Source organism: Acanthopagrus latus, chromosome 21 (assembly GCF_904848185.1).
Source record: "Acanthopagrus latus isolate v.2019 chromosome 21, fAcaLat1.1, whole genome shotgun sequence".
NCBI classification, from domain to species: Eukaryota; Metazoa; Chordata; class Actinopteri; order Spariformes; family Sparidae; genus Acanthopagrus; species Acanthopagrus latus.
In genome coordinates this window covers 26,014,136-26,030,425 of record NC_051059.1, presented here as the reverse complement: position 1 = coordinate 26,030,425, position 16,290 = coordinate 26,014,136, and the positions used below count along the sequence as shown (strand labels likewise).

Here is a 16,290-nt window from a genome sequence, read left to right as displayed (position 1 = left end):
AACCTTTTCCAGTACAAATACACACAGTACCCACCAGCAGAGATGTACTTCAACTAATACTGCAGTACTGTCTCAAGTGAAGTGACACAGTGCTGTGATCAGTTAGACTTCTATAGTTATAGTTAGTATAGTACATGTCAGAGTAATATGACACCATCTACTGTAACAGGCAGCAGCAGAATAACATAGTAATAATATAGTTCATAATATAGTTGCAGTAGAAAAAGGATTTGAGTATTTTTAGAAGTAGTACCAACAATAATGCCAGTAATACTCCTCATTTACTGCTGTGTGTTTTTTATCCACTAGATGTCACTGTGGGTTTGTCGCCAGTAAAATAAGATGGCGGAGCGTCATCGTGTCGTCGTGGCGACCGTCATCAGCATCACCTGGATGTCCCTGCACTTCCCGTGACTGACCACAGGGTGGTGGTGTTTCTCTGTGATGGTTACTGTCAGCACCAGCAGCAAACACAGAAATCCAGCATGTGATCAGCTGTAGTTTGAAATGTGTCACACAGCCGTGATGGAAGAGCTGATTTATTGGTGTGACAGCGATCTAACAGCGTGAAGACACATGTAATGTCACACATGTGTTGTCTGCTGAGACAGCTGCAACATGTTGTCATTCTTCCAACAGTGTTTCATGGTGAAAATGATCCAAGTGTTCAGAGTTAGAACACACAGAACAGAACAAACATCCCTTCAGATAATATGAAATGCATCATAACTGTTCCTTCAGCTTCTTAAAGGAGCACACTGACATTTGTCTGCTTTGGTTTGACGCTGTTATTCCATTTAAAGTAGATTTCAATCAGGAGAGACGAGTGAATGAAGTAAAGATCGTGTTTATGACAGCAGCTGATATGTGATCAGTGAGTCTGCTCACAAAGTCTTTGTCACTTTGACTCTACAAGGAGATTTTGTGATCGAGGGGCGTCTGAACAGCAGCAAGAAAAATCCAACAAATAAATCAAGAATTCTGACTGAGCAGGAATGAAAAGGACACAATTAAACAGATATGGTTTAATCTGTGAGGAGATAAAACATAATAAAGTGGGTTAGGGTCTGACATGAAAAAAATTAACTGAGGTGATTAAAATAATTGTGAACTATGAATGAAGAAAGGAACAAAACATATTTTTGCTGGTCAGCAACAACTGGAGGACAGCAACCATCTGCTTTCACTGGCTGAACTTGAAAACATGTACAGGAAACATTAAATCAGTAAAACAGCTGCTATTTGTCTTCATATCCTTAGTTAAATGAAGTATAAGCAACTGAAAAATGAGAACCAGAAAAAGTACTTCATGGCACTTTTATCAGTTTGACAAAATAATTTATACCAAAGTTTAATTGAAACATTCAGATTGTACCAAAGATTTTTCGATTAAACCAAAACTAAATTAATCATCTCGTACAACAGCTTCAAACTGTTTCACAATAAAATGACACCAAACACCTTCATGGCTGACTGGGACACTTTAACAGAGCTGAGTCATCGTTAATGTCATCAGCAACACTTGTGCTTCTTCTTCTACGACAAGTCAAACTGTCTGCTGTGAAAAAGGCCTTTTGTCAGACAGCGGCCTTATCTGTGAGCCGCAGGGGCTGATGGGAGCTCTGAGGACCTGTTAGAAACCACGTGGCCCTCGTCTGATCTGGCAGCTCGTCCTGGTTTGGCCTCAGCTGCGTCAGAGCGCCACTTCTCCCCAGGTTCACCAGAGGAAACACCACTGCACAAAATGCTTTTCCTCCCAGCTGCTGCTCTGTGCTGTCTGTGTTCAGGTGAGTGTTTCCAGCCAATCAGGAGCCAACAAAGTCCACCTGGAACAAACACTGTCACACTCACCTTCATCTATCTGTCTGCTTCTCTACAGCGCTGGTTGCCATGGCAGCACAGCTGACCCAGGACCAGTTATCAGTGACCAGGAGAGTTGGTGAAAACATCATCCTGAGCTGTGGAGGAGCTGAGCCGTGTGATAAAAAACAGGTGTACTGGTACCAGCAGACAGAAACAGAACCGCTCAGAGTGATTCTACGTATCGATCTGAATGATGGGAAAGTTAATAATCGCTACAGTCATCCTCAGCAAGGTGATTTCTCAGCCTCGAGGAAGCGGGACGGCTGTGAGATGACGATCACGGGTATCAAACAAGTCCATTCAGCCACCTACTACTGCGTCTGTTGGCAAACTGCAGCCCACAGTGAGAAATGATCCGAGCAGCCTGAACAAAAACCAACAGATGAACAGACGTCAAACAGTGTTTGTGACAGGAAGAGAGCAGTAAACCACAGCCCAGGTTCACATGTTTCACCTCCATCTCAGCCACAGTCAGTCAGAGCTCTCTGCTCTGAGCTGCCGCCTCACAGTGTTCATCTGATCTGAACACAAACACTTCCTTTAGCCCTTCACAGTAAAAGCCTTGCAGCCGCTCTGTGTGCGTCATGTTGTCTCTCAGATTTCAGCAGATTCCTGACAGAACTCCGTCCTTTTTAGTTTCTTTTGTACAACAGTGAATTTAGATCCCGACCTCAACAACCTGCAGGTTTGTCCACAGATTTTTAGTTTTGTCCCCCTAGAAGAATCGAGGCTGCGATCAGCTTAGATTCAGTCAAATTAAATAGATTAGTGGAACAACACATCACAACATCATGTCGAAGCCTCCTTGCAGTATAATCCTCCTCTCTGTGACGTTCCAAACACTTAGTTTGGTCTAAATATGGTTGAATATACTGTTGTTGTCTGCTTGACTTTTAGTTTTAATCATCTCCTGCAGAATTCAGGTTGAAAGAGAGAACGAGTCACATCCACTGTCCTCAGCTCAGCTCCCTGCGTCTCTCACCGTCATCTCCGGTTTGTAAAGAAAACTCAGTGTGGACTCGGCAAAGCAGAAACAGATGTTGCTACAGTTTCAGAGCTGAAACAAACATTAAAACAACATGAATATTAATGTGTCCTCCCCAGCAGTGTGACAGCATTAATGTACACCTCTATACTGATGACACTGTGTTATACACATGAAAACACAGCAGACTGAGCTGCTTTCACACCTAAACACAGCAATAATCTCCTTCCATCCCTCCGTCACAGTGCTCATCTACACTTCCTGCAGCTCCTTCACAGTAAAAGCATTCCAGCACCAGTGTTGCAACTTACATATGTCCTATATCTGCAGTTCAGTACATATTAATCCTTATGTCCATCTGTCCTTCTGTCACATTGTTATTTAGCTTTTATTAGATGATGAAATGTGTAATGCATTTCGTCAATTTGAATATTTTTCCTCATAGTTTGAATTTACAGAAAACACACACACATCTTTCTATGAATGTGTCTATGAATACACACACAATATATAATCTCTATACACACTGTGAACTATATGTGAACATCAGAGAAACACTTGATGCAGCTGAAGTCTGATGGCGGTGGATTATTTGGACGGGTTGAGCTCAGCTGACACTTTGAGCAGCAGACAGGTTTTTGTCTCAGTGTGTTTCACTGTGGGAGGATCCACTGACAACAGATACCTCATCTTTGGCTCTGGGACGAAACTGTATGTAACAGGTAAGAATCAACATTCATTTTCCCTTCACTAGTTTTAATGGACAAGTTGTTCACTTTTGTTACGTGTGTTTATCTTAAAGTAATGAGAGAAACTCAGCAGCGATGTTGGAGCTGCGCTCTGTTTCCTCGTCAGCTGCAGTTCAAACTTCACGCTGTTTTGGGGTTTTTTTCTCTCCTGAAAGAAATTAAATTCCACACGAATGATTGTGGAGGATTTTTCTGCTCTGTTCATCGCTCAACTTTTCAAATCTCCAGTTAATCAAAGAGAATCAAAGAGACGAGCAGGATTCTTCAAAGTCTCTCAGATTCAGTCGAGACGTCCACAGTTGGTTTGAAAATTCACAATCAGATGCAGATTAATGAATGTTGCACATGTTTGATCGTCTCAGTCAGCGTGTCTTATTGGTTGTTTCTTACCTGCTTTATTTGGTGGGATTTGATTTTAATAGATTTTAAACAATATGTGGTGGTGAATATATATCTGTGTCATATTGTAAAAGAGTTTTAAAATGGTAATTTGTACAATACAACATGTATTTAGTCGTGTCTAAAAATATATTTACAATTGTAATTCATATTTTTGAATACATCGAAATATTGTGGAAAATATGTTTTATGACGGCAAATATTCATCATCATATTCAAAAATTTGCATCTGGATTTTTACAGTTTTATCACCATATGTTGTCAAAATATATTCACCACATGAAAGTATATTAAAAATCATATATGTATTTGACATCATATATTAATATTTACACATTTTGTATGAAACGTATGTATGACAGAAAAAAATATCAGGAAACAGAAAAATAATGTAATGTATATCTTTATTGTTCACACTGTTTAATTATACAGGAGTAAACACATAACGAAAAAAAAAATATTCCAGTATAAGATATATTTATTATCACAGAAAGTACATTTTCAGTTTCATATTTGGCAAATAACATTAAGAATATGCTGAATTTATGATGAATTATTCTGAACTGAATATCTGTTTTACTTTGCATTTACAAATGTCATATTATAGAGAATATGTATATTATGATGCATATCATGAACAATTCTCTAATTTATTTATCATCACGCTTTATCTGATGGATGTTCATTTATTTATTATTTTCCTTTATATTAAAAATATTGCCTATTTAATTTGTTGAGGATTGTTTACATTAAGGTCTTATTTTGTGTGATTCATTTTTAACTGAATCGGCAAAAAAGCAACATCGTTTTTTCACAGTGAGGTCGATTTCTTGAGGTCTTTTGCAACAGTAATGACGTCATCATCCAATCATGTTGTAGGAAATGGACATCATGTCACAGCTGATGAGAGCAGAGGACCTGTTGGTTGTTTCTGTTCATCATCAGTCTGTATTTTATGACAAAGTGTTGAAACTTTAACGTAAATGTGATTGTATACAAATTTACATCACTGATAGTCTGAACCAGTCGCAGGTGAGTATTTCTCATTATAGTGTTGTTTACTGGCGTCGTCCTCGGTGTGTAAAGGCCTAAAATATTCTGACTAACAGAAGCAGGTGAATCCAGTCTATGTGTTGAACTTTGTGCTGTATTGATGAGTAGTTTAGTGATCAGAGTCCATGTAGTTTCCAGGATCACACTGAATGCAGTGCAGTGCTGGAAGCTGCTGTTGACTGTGTCAATGTGTGTCTGTGCTGCTTGTTGCTGCTGTCAAACTTCAGATGAGCAGGTAGTGAAGCCCATGGTGAGCGTGTACCCAGCAGCATCCAGAGCCCACCTGGAGGGGAGGAGCTCCCTGCTGTGTGTGGCCTCAGCCATGTTTCCTCCTCTGGTCCGCTTCTCCTGGAAAAGACGAAAGGAGAATCAGGAGCAGTGGCTCCCTGCTGAGGGAGAGCAGCTGGAGCTCAGAGAGTCAGGACGCACCGCCGCCATCTTGCTAGTTGACAGGGACGCTCGCCACACGTATAAATACCGCTGCTCGGTCCAGCACGAGGGGGGCAGAGACGAGGTCCAAACAGAACAAGGTAATGAAGGCTTGGTGACTGTGTTCAGCAGTGATTCATCTTCATGTGGAGACGCTGTCAAAGAGAGCAGAGGAGCAGAGGACTGACATTTGTTTTGGCCTCTTTTCTGTTTCAGAGGTTCCGGCAGCTCTTCCACCAGCACCTCCACCAGTACCTTCCGGGCCGTCTCAGCACCGGGTGAAGCTGCTCTGTGTGCTCTACACAGTGCTGATAGTGAAGAGTCTGGTGTACTGCTGTGGACTCTCTCTGCTGAGCATCTTCACAAAGAAGAAACCGTCCAGCGACTGAAGATGAAGTCCAGAGCCGGTCCCTGTAGTCCAGAATGTGAGAAGCCCATTCTCACGTCATCGTCTTCCTCTTCTCAGTACCTGTTAGCAAAACTCATTCAGCGGTTCTGTTGATCCAAAAACAGCAGCAGCATCGCTTCAGACATTTTTATGAGAACATGTTGATGACGTCATTATTGTGGAGCTCAGTAATACATCAGGTAACGTGTAACACAGTGACATATCTTTATGTAATTTGTTGTATCATAATTAGAGAAACTCTGTAAATAGATAACAGTTAATAGTAAAACTGACCTGTGAGGCCTCCAGAGTCAACATGAGGAGCATCTCAGACTCGGGTCCTGAGCCCCTTCGTTCATTTCAGAGGGTCGTCCTGTATTTTATGTTTCCCACGTGAGCTTCTCCCGTTTCTGCTGTCGTTGTCTGACACTTCTGTGTGTTCTCCATGCTAATACAGGTTCATTATCTTAAACTTATCCTGAATATGCTGAAATACCTATGTATCATTTCATTTGTGTAAGTGCAGAATTGAAGATTTTTGAATAAACGGAGATCACCTCCAAACACATCCTGGTCTGAGCTGCCACCGCTAACAGAGAGAACAACTGTTGATGATACAGATCAGATGTGTTGTGGTGATACTGACAGGAAAAAGACTCAAAACAGCCCAAACCACAAATATACACTCCTCACCATCAGTGAAGATAGTGGGATGAAGTCGAAGAATAAACAACCAAGTGAAACATTAAAAACATCTCTGACTCATGTTGAGGCGTGTTTATGATTATGGGGAAATGTCACTAATACTTGTGTGATGCTTAAAAAGTCTCTTCGGGGGGGAATGAGACTGAAACATACAAGTGAAGTGGAACTTGGTGAAGCTGAACAGAACGGCTCAGATATGAAGGTCCAGTTCAGACGAACAGAAGAAACGTGCAGGCGACCGAGTGGAGCGCTGACTTTTGATCGTCTCTCAGCTCGGATGTGGAACGCTCACAATTTCCCTCAACAAGAAAAAAGACTCACTGACATAGAGTTCAGGAGGAAACACAACTCTGGTATGAAACGATCTCAACATTGATGTTTGTCAGTGATCTCAGGAGAACTTCATTCTGAATCCACAAATGAGATCTGATCAGAAGATAACAGGCTGACTGAGAGCTGCCACCACACCTGTCACTCGTTTTATAACATGAAGCTGAGTTTAGACACAATATTTAATATTTCTGTTCATGTTTTCAGCTTCACCTCCTGTTTTTCATCCAAATGATGAACTTTGCTTTTTGCTTCATCTCAATTTTATTGACTGATCAGAACATTTAACTGAATCTGTTTTTTATCAGAAAGAACAGTCGAATGTTTATTCTTTGATTCGATGCCCAGTTTTTATTAAAAAACAGAAACTTTTTTTGTACCTTTTCTTTTCTCGATGAGATCATCTGAATGTTGAATCAAATGAATAATTTCTTTGAACATCTTTGGTGTGGATATTATTAAAAAGAGAATCATTTTATCTCTTTTTTTCTTATTATTATTTTATCTTATTGATTTGAATTTATCTTCAACATCTCACCTGGATTCATATCACTGTTTTCTTATTTCATTTTGCACAATAAAAAAAAATACACAAAAATAATGATAAACAGTGCAAGAAGAGGCAGAAAACTCAGAGGGCTGATCTGAGGCCTGCAACTAAATAATGTTAAGATATGACAAAGTTATAGAAAACACAGAATAAACACACAGAAAATAACATGAACACAGAACATTTATGAATGATTCTGCAGAGTAACCTCACTAAATATTTAAGCTGGTGTCATTTCCTGTGTGGAGGAAATATTTTTCTAATATTGTGATCAGGTGGTGAAACACAAATCAAACCATCCTTCATTCAAACTGAATATTTGATCTAAATATCATATTTATTCGTGAACTATAAAAACATGGAAACATAAATAAATTGTCTGTTTGTTAGGTCGACCTCTCTCAGTTTGCTCGACTGTAACAAACAGGAAAACTCATCAGTGATAACTGACTGTAAATAATGACATCACAGCACAGCGCCTGTGTTTAAACCCTTTATCTGACAGTTGTTTGTGCTGTGAAAATGCCGACAGGAACAGACTAAAGAGCCTTTTGTCAGTTTTTCTATGAGGACTTGTTGGTTCTCATCAACACCAAGTGTGAACTGTAAAGTGAACCTTTGATGGCTGAAATCACCATAAATAAAGTTCATGGACGTGAGCTCCAGGTGGGGGGTCACTGTTGGTCTCTGGGCTCAGTTCAGCTTTGTGTGGGTGGAGGGCTCAGTGGAAAAAAGGCTTCCAGACAACAAGAGAAAAGACAAACCAGTCCAGAGAGGGAGAGGAGTTGATGAGTGTGTACAGCAGCAGATATGAATCTGTTCTCAGTGGTTATTAGGACTCAGAAAAAACTGTTGAGAGCCAACCAGCACTTCCTTTCCTGCAGCAGACGGGCTGTGTGGGTTTCTGCTCTGCAGCCTCCTCACCGTTAGCTGCACTTTTTCACATGAACAACTCAACGACAGTTACAACAGTTACAGCGCTCAGTACTCACTGTCTCAGCTTCCATCTGTCTTATTCACCTGGGAGACAGACGCACTATGTATTTGTCAGTGTGTATAAAGGTTCATTTTCTCATATTTCACTTGATTCATTTATTTAATAATACTAAAGCACAATTTAATCAAACTGTTGATGTAAATCATAATATTTTGTAGTAATACATCATTATTAAAAATGATAAAACCTGATTTGTACATCACGATTAATAATTAATTATAATTTGCCTCATGTCAAATTGCTTTTGCAGCTAAAGAAAAGAAATAATATTTAAATGTTGGTGTTTCTGAAATCTTACTTCCTTATAAATTTCTCCTCTAAAAATTACAATTTCAGACAAATTTTAAACTTTTCTCGCTCAAAGTGTTCAAATGAACACGAGAGGATTTGCAGCTGTGACTCCTCGACTGGAACATTCACAGGAACATGTGGTTCATCTGTTCTCATCGATCAGAGCGCCAGAACACAAACCACTCTGACAGAAACACAAACCACAGAGACAAACAAGTCGTCTTGTTGTTTAGTGAAGCTGAAGTGGAGCGTCCATCTTGGTTCACCTCAGGTCTCATAATGAGGCTCCAGCTGATCAGAGAGCTGCTGTCAGAGCCGTCAGCATCGTGTGTCCGTCTCAGTCAGTTCAGCTGGTTAACAACTGAGCCACTGATCTCCTGTCAGTCAGCTTCTAGATTCAGATTGTATCAGTGCAGCTGTCTGTGCTTCACTCACACTGTTCCTTCTGAGACACATTATTGTGGCATGAAGCCTGTTTTGAAGCTTCACAGCTGTTTTCCTCTGACAAACACAACTACACTCGTGTGAAGGTGTGAAACTGCTGTCAGAACACACCGAATGATTCTGGTGTAAACAACCTGATTATGCTGTGACTCTGAGTTTGTCTTGAAAACAAACAACATCCTGGTTTAACATCAATACAAGGACAATGTATCATTTATGATTTGTTTGTTTTTATATATTTAGTTATAATGTGGGTAAATGATGTCAGAGTTACTTGATGTGTAACTTATGTTTGTCTTTGTGAATACATTTTTTAATCTAGTCTTGAAATGTGTTACATAAATATGACTATGAATTGTTCATGTGTGGAAACAACAGTGTCATCAGCGTAGAGTTTGACATCCACACTGACACAATTATAAAAGGGGCTCAGCACTGAACCTGGTGGCACAGCTGACTTGTATAAAATATGTATATATAGATGTTTGTTCTGTTCTGTGTGTTCTAACTCTGAACACTTGGATCATTTTCACCATGAAACACTGTTGGAAGAATGACAACATGTTGCAGCTGTCTCAGCAGACAACACATGTGTGACATTACATGTGTCTTCACGCTGTTAGATCGCTGTCACACCAATAAATCAGCTCTTCCATCACGGCTGTGTGACACATTTCAAAGTAAAGCTGATCACATGCTGGATGTCTGTGTTTGCTGCTGGTGCTGACAGTAACCATCACAGAGATACACCACCACCCTGTGGTCAGTCACAGGAAGTGCAGGGACATCCAGGTGATGCTGATGACAGTCGCCACGACAACACGATGACGCTCCGCCATCTTATTTTACTGGTGACAGTGGATAAAAAACCCACAGCAGTAAATGAGGAGTATTACTGGCATTATTGTTGGTACTACTTCTAAAAAGAGTTCAAATACTTTTTCTACTGCAACTATATTATGAACTATATTATTACTATATTATTCTGCTGCTGCCTGTTACAGTAGATGGAGTCATATTACTCTGACATGTACTATACTAACTATAACTATAGAAGTCCAACTGATCACAGCACTGTGTCACTTCACTTGAGACAGTACTGCAGTATTAGTTGAAGTACATCTCTGCTGGTGGGTACTGTGTGTATTTGTACTGCTTGCCTTGTAAGTTGGACTTGAATTGCTCTTCTATAGTTTCTATTTTGATTTGTCTTCTTATTGGAGACTTTTGACAGACAGAGACAAATGATGTGGTCCTGCTGATAGTTTCATCACATCAGAAAACACTTCTATGTGTCATTTTAAAGCTCACTTACAAACCACACATTGTCTCTTTTCATTCGGACCACTTTTTGGACACAATTTCTGCCTGAATACCACCTGTTTCACATCCCAGGAGGGTTTTTACAGGCAGCAGCACAGCTGTGGTGGCTTCACCAGTGTCTCCCATCGTGTCTGACCTCGAGGAAGTAGAGAGCAGAACCCTGAGCTCCTTCCAGGGAACAGAACCAGAACCGCTGCTTCACATATGAGGAGCACAGCTGGATTTCAACTCTTCTGAAGCCTCCACTGGCTTCGTCTTTACAAACTGACCCTCTGAACTTTATCTGACCTTCTGGTGGAGATACCAAAGTTTACAACAACACTAAATGTGTCAGGCTGGATTTTGGGGAAATGTGTGTAAAATGATGCAGCAGACATGTTGAAATGTTCCATCTGATGGAGTCTTGACTTTGAATCTTTCCATCAGTGAAACATCCTGTAGCTTTAATGAAGAGACTGAACAACAGGAGACACAATGAAGATGTGACACTGTGTGTGGAAACGGTTTGATGGGTCATAGAAATGAAATGATTCAGTGAAACGACAGAAATGTAAGGAGACGTTTAAGGCTTCAAATCACAGTCGAGGAGTTTTGTGGATTTGTCCTTTTGTCTTTTCATCACAGCTGTTCAACAACAGATAACAGTTTGTGCTACTAAATTCACCACCAACCTGAATGTGTTGCTGCTCACATGAATGTGTGTTTCTATTTCTATCACACGGCAGCTTCAGCCGAGCCGCCGATCGGCAGCGGTGGCCTCATCTGTGAGCCGCAGGGGCTGATGGGAGCTCTGAGGACCTGTTAGAAACCACGTGGCCCTCGTCTGATCTGGCAGCTCGTCCTGGTTTGGCCTCAGCTGCGTCAGAGCGCCACTTCTCCCCAGGTTCACCAGAGGAAACACCACTGCACAAAATGCTTTTCCTCCCAGCTGCTGCTCTGTGCTGTCTGTGTTCAGGTGAGTGTTTCCAGCCAATCAGGAGCCAACAAAGTCCACCTGGAACAAACACTGTCACACTCACCTTCATCCATCTGTCTGCTTCTCTACAGCGCTGGTTGCCATGGCAGCACAGCTGATTCAGGACGATTTAACATTGACCAGGAGAGTTGATGGAGACGTCTCCTTCAGCTGTCGAGGAACTGAACAGTGTTACTACAGCTATGTAGTCTGGTACCAGAAGAAAGACACAGAAACATTCAGAGTGATTTTTGATATTAACCAGCGTAATGGTAAAATAGATAAGTCGTACAGTACTCATCCTCAGATAAATTATTTCTCAGCTGTGTACAATCAGAACAGCTGGGACTTGAAGATCCCGAGAGTTAAACTCCTTCATTCAGCCTCCTACTACTGCTCCTGTGAGAAGAGAGATCCCCACAGTGAGAAATGATCCGAGCAGCCTGAACAAAAAACAACAGATGAACAGACGTCAAACAGTGTTTGTGACAGGAAGAGAGCAGTAAACCACAGCCCAGGTTCACATGTTTCACCTCCATCTCAGCCACAGTCAGTAAAACAACAAACATGCTTCAGAATATTTCAATAAAATGATATCAAACAGAATCAAATATTTACAGCCCAACGTCCTGCTGCTGAATAAAGTCCATCCGTCCCTCACAACACTAATGTGCTCTGAATGAAAACACTTCCAGCAGCACTTGTTGTTTAACACCTTTCAGCACATTTCACCACATCATTTCACTTCAGGACATTTTAAAAGACAAATCTTGGACACACAGTAAGTAAGTAAGTTTTTATTTAAAAGCACTTTTTCAAAACAATGTTTGCAAAGTGCTGTACAGGGTACCGTAAAGAAAAAAAATAATTAAAATTATCATTAAAAAACATAAATGTAAACAAAATTAATTAGATAGGATGAAATAAACTAAACATACATGTACAGATATCTGCAAAGAATAATTACAGTTGTATTGTAGGGAATGCAAGAAGGTAGAGATGGGTTTTGAGAAGTTTTTTGAATATATTTAGTGATTCAGCTGCTCTGACAGAAGAGGGCAGACTGTTCCAGAGGGATGGGGCCCTGACGGCAGAAGCATTGTTACCCTTAGATTTGAGGAAGCAGCGGGTACAGATAGGAGGCCGAGGTCAGAAGATCTGAGTGGTCTAGAGGTGGAGTAAGGGTGCAAGAGTTCTGAAATGTAGGGAGGGACAAGACCATGAAGGGCCTTGTATGTGAGGAGTAGTGTCTTGAAGTCTATTCTGTATTTTACTGGGAGCCATTGAAGGGATGCAAGAACTGGTGTGATGTGGGATCTGCGATTGGTTTTGGTTTGTAGTCTGGCTGCAGCGTTTTGTACGAGCTGCAGGCGAGACAGGGCTGCACGGCTGAGACAGGTGAAGAGAGCATTGCATTAGTCAAGGTGAGAGAAAATCAGCTGTGGATTAGAAGTTCAAGATGGCTGGTTGTTAGCATCAATTTGATTTTTGAGATGTTCAGGAGTTGAAAAAAGCAGGATTGTACAAGTTTGTTTATGTGTGCTCATTAGAGGCCTGCAGCAGCCACAGATACTGGATTTATTCTCCGTTATTTTACAGAATGTTTGATTTATTGTCAGGTTGGGGTTTTAAAGGGGAAAACTAAGGAAAGGGAAGGTGGACCCAAACGCAGTTACACACGGGAGGCAAGGATAAAGGGAACAAACAAAAGGCGAGCTTTATTTAAAAAGCTGATTACAAAAACCAAAAGCAGACAAAACAGGGCAAAAGGCAAAGTAGCAAACAAGAACGAGACAAAGTAGCAAAGCAAAACCAGCAAGTCAAAGTAGCAACAAAATAAAACAGCTAGACAAAGTACAAATCAAAAAATATCAAAGTTCAACTCAAACATGGAAAACTCAAAACCAAAACATACCAAACGGGACAGGAGCATGGACAGGCAAAGACTAACAGAAAACAGAAAACAATGACCGGACAAGGAGTGAGGGGAACACAGAGACTAAATAAACAGACACTAATGACATGATGAGGAACAGGTGAGGAGAGAGAGGAGGAAGGAAGCCAGGTGTGATAATGAGGGGGAGGAGCACAGAGGAACAGACCAGGAGGGAACAAGACAACAGACAGAGGGAGCTAGAGGGGAGAACATAGAGGAAACTTAAAGGACACATGAGGGCATGGAAAAATCAAAACATGAGACACAAGACATGGAAAAACAAAACATAACACAAGACATGATACAATGACGTAAATCAAATACAAGAAACCAAAAACCAGATACAAGAACAGGAGTCATGACAGAACCCCCCCCTTAAGGGACAGCTCCCAGATGTCCCTCAATACATGAGTTCAAAGTCCAAGTGAAGCCGGTAGGGTGGAGGGGGTCTGGAGGAGGGCCAGAGTCAAAGCCGGGAGGGTGGAGGGGGTCAGGGGGAGGGCCAAGGTCCAAACAAACAAGAGGGTAGAGGCGGGGACTGGGGCCCACTGGAGACCAGGGACATGGACTGGGGCCCACTAGAGTCCGACAACGAACATGAAGGCGTTCTAGAGGCCGGCGACAAAGACGAAGACGTCGGCGTTCTGGGGGCCGAAGACGAAGGCACTCTGGAGGTCTGTGGCGAGGACGAAGACAAAGGGGCTCTGGAAACTGGCAGAAGGGGCATGGTCTGAAACGTACTGAATACTGGGGATGTGGGCTGAGGCGCACTGGAGACTGGCGACAAAGGCGTAGTCGCAGGCTGGAACCCACAGGAGGCCGGCGACAAAGGCAAAGGCGCAGGCTGGAACCTGCTGGAGGCCGGCGACCAAGGTGTAGGCGCGGCCTCAGACTCGCTGGAGGCCGGCGACGAAGGTGTAGGTGCGGCCTGGAACCCCCTGGAGGCTGGCGACGTACACGAAGGCGAAGGTGTAGGTGCGGGCTGGAATCCCCTGGAGGCCGGTGATGAAGGCGAAGGCGAAGGTGCAGGCTGGAACCCCCTGGAGGCTGGCGGCGAAGGCGTAGGTGCTGCCTGGAACTCGCTGGAGGCTGGCGACGAAGGCGAAGGCGCTGGAGGCTGGCGACTGGGGGCCACAGGCATAGGCACGGGCTGAGACCCACTGGAGGCCTGCGGCGAAGGCATGGGCTGAGACCCACAGGCAGCCGGTGGAGAAGGCGTGGGCTGGGACCCACAGGCGACCAGACCACTGGCTGATAAACCCTCCAGGGTCTTGGCCGGAACACCGACGGAGTTTTGCCGGGAGCTGGTGGCCTGGGAGACGATGAAGGGTCTCTGGCAATAAACAACCTCGGCCGGGCCCCCAACCGAGGAGCAGGCATTGGACCTGGTATGGGACTCGGCCAGACCTCCGACCGAGGAGCAAGGACTGGACTCAGCCGGGCCTCCGACCGAGGACCAGACACTGGACTTGGCATGGGACTCGGTTGGGGCTCTGACCTAGGAGCAGGCACTGGACTTGGCGTGGGACTCGGCCCGGGCCTCCAACCGAGGTGCAGGCACAGGACTTGGCATGGGACTCGGCCGGGCCTCCGACCGAGGTGCAGGAACTGGACTTGGCGTGGGACTCGGCTGGGCCTCCGACCAAGGTGCAGGCACAGGACTTGGCGTGGGACTCGGCCGGGCCTCCAACCGAGGAACAGGAACAGGCCTCGGCCGGGCCTCCGACCGAGGTGCAGACACAGGACTTGGCGTGGGACTCGGCCAGGCCTCCGACCGAGGAGCAGGAACAGGCACTGGACTTGGCATGGGCCTCGGCCGGGCCTCCGACTGAGGAGCAGGAACAGGCATTGGACTTGGCATGGGCCTCGGCCGGTCCTCCGACCGAGGTGCAGGAACTAGACTTGGCGTGGGCCTCAGCCGGTCCTCTGACTGAGGTGCAGGAACTAGACTTGGCGTGGGCCTCGGCCGGTCCTCCGACCGAGGTGCAGGAACTAGACTTGGCATGAGCCTCGGCCGAACCTCCGACTGAGGAGAAGAAACAGGCCTCGGCCAGACCACTGACCAAGGTGCAGGAACTGGCGCCATCTGGACCGCCGACTGAAGACCACTGGCAGGTGACGACCGGACCGCCGACTGGGGGCCACTGGCAGGTGTTGACCGGAACGCTCGGCTGTGGTTGAGGCCTGGGCTGGGAGCTCAGCTGTGGCTGCGGCCTGGGCTGGGAGCTCGGCTGTGGCTGAGACCTGGGCGGGGAGCTCAGCTGTGGCTGAAGCATGGTGGCTTGCCACCACCTGAGAGTCCACGCCATAGAGGTTCGCAACCAAAGCCGTTCTGAATTTATCCAGCTCTGCTATAACAAGTCCAACACAAGGGAGTTCCTTCAACCAAGGCCTAATAAATAGTTCTTCGGTTCTAGGTCAGAAGATCTGAGTGGTCTAGAGGTGGAGTAAGGGTGCAAGAGTTCAGAAATGTAGGGGCAAGACCATGAAGGGCCTTGTATGTGAGAAGTAGTGTCTTGAAGTCTATTCTGTATTTTACTGCGAGCCATTGAAGGGATGCAACAATTGGTGTGATGTGGGATCTGCGATTTGTTTTGGTTTGTAGTCTGGCTGCAGCATTTTGTACGAGCTGCAGGCGAGACAGAGCTGCACAGCTGAGACAGGTGAAGAGAGCATTGCATTAGTCAAGGTGAGAGAAAATCAGGTGTGGATTAGAAGTTCAAGATGGCTGGTTGTTGATTTTTGAGATGTTCAGGAGTTGGAAAAAGCAGGATTGTACAAGTTTGTTTATGTGTGCTGATTAGAGGCCTGCAGCAGCCACAGATACTGGATTTATTCTCTGTTATTTTTCAGAGTGTTTGATTTATTGATTGCTGTCGGGATGTTCACAGGT

General features: G+C 43.8%; 1 protein-coding gene across 1 annotated transcript; it reads left to right on the top strand.

Moving 5' to 3' along the window:
• Positions 1-1,730: 1,730 nt before the first annotated feature.
• Positions 1,731-7,334, top strand: LOC119011856 (immunoglobulin lambda-1 light chain-like). The gene is made up of 5 exons (XM_037085288.1): positions 1,731-1,787; positions 1,880-2,206; positions 3,514-3,570; positions 5,277-5,579; positions 5,695-7,334. Exons 1-5 carry the CDS (start codon positions 1,745-1,747, stop codon positions 5,865-5,867), a joined length of 903 nt encoding a protein of 300 aa, XP_036941183.1. The 5' UTR covers positions 1,731-1,744; the 3' UTR covers positions 5,868-7,334.
• Positions 7,335-16,290: the final 8,956 nt, after the last annotated feature.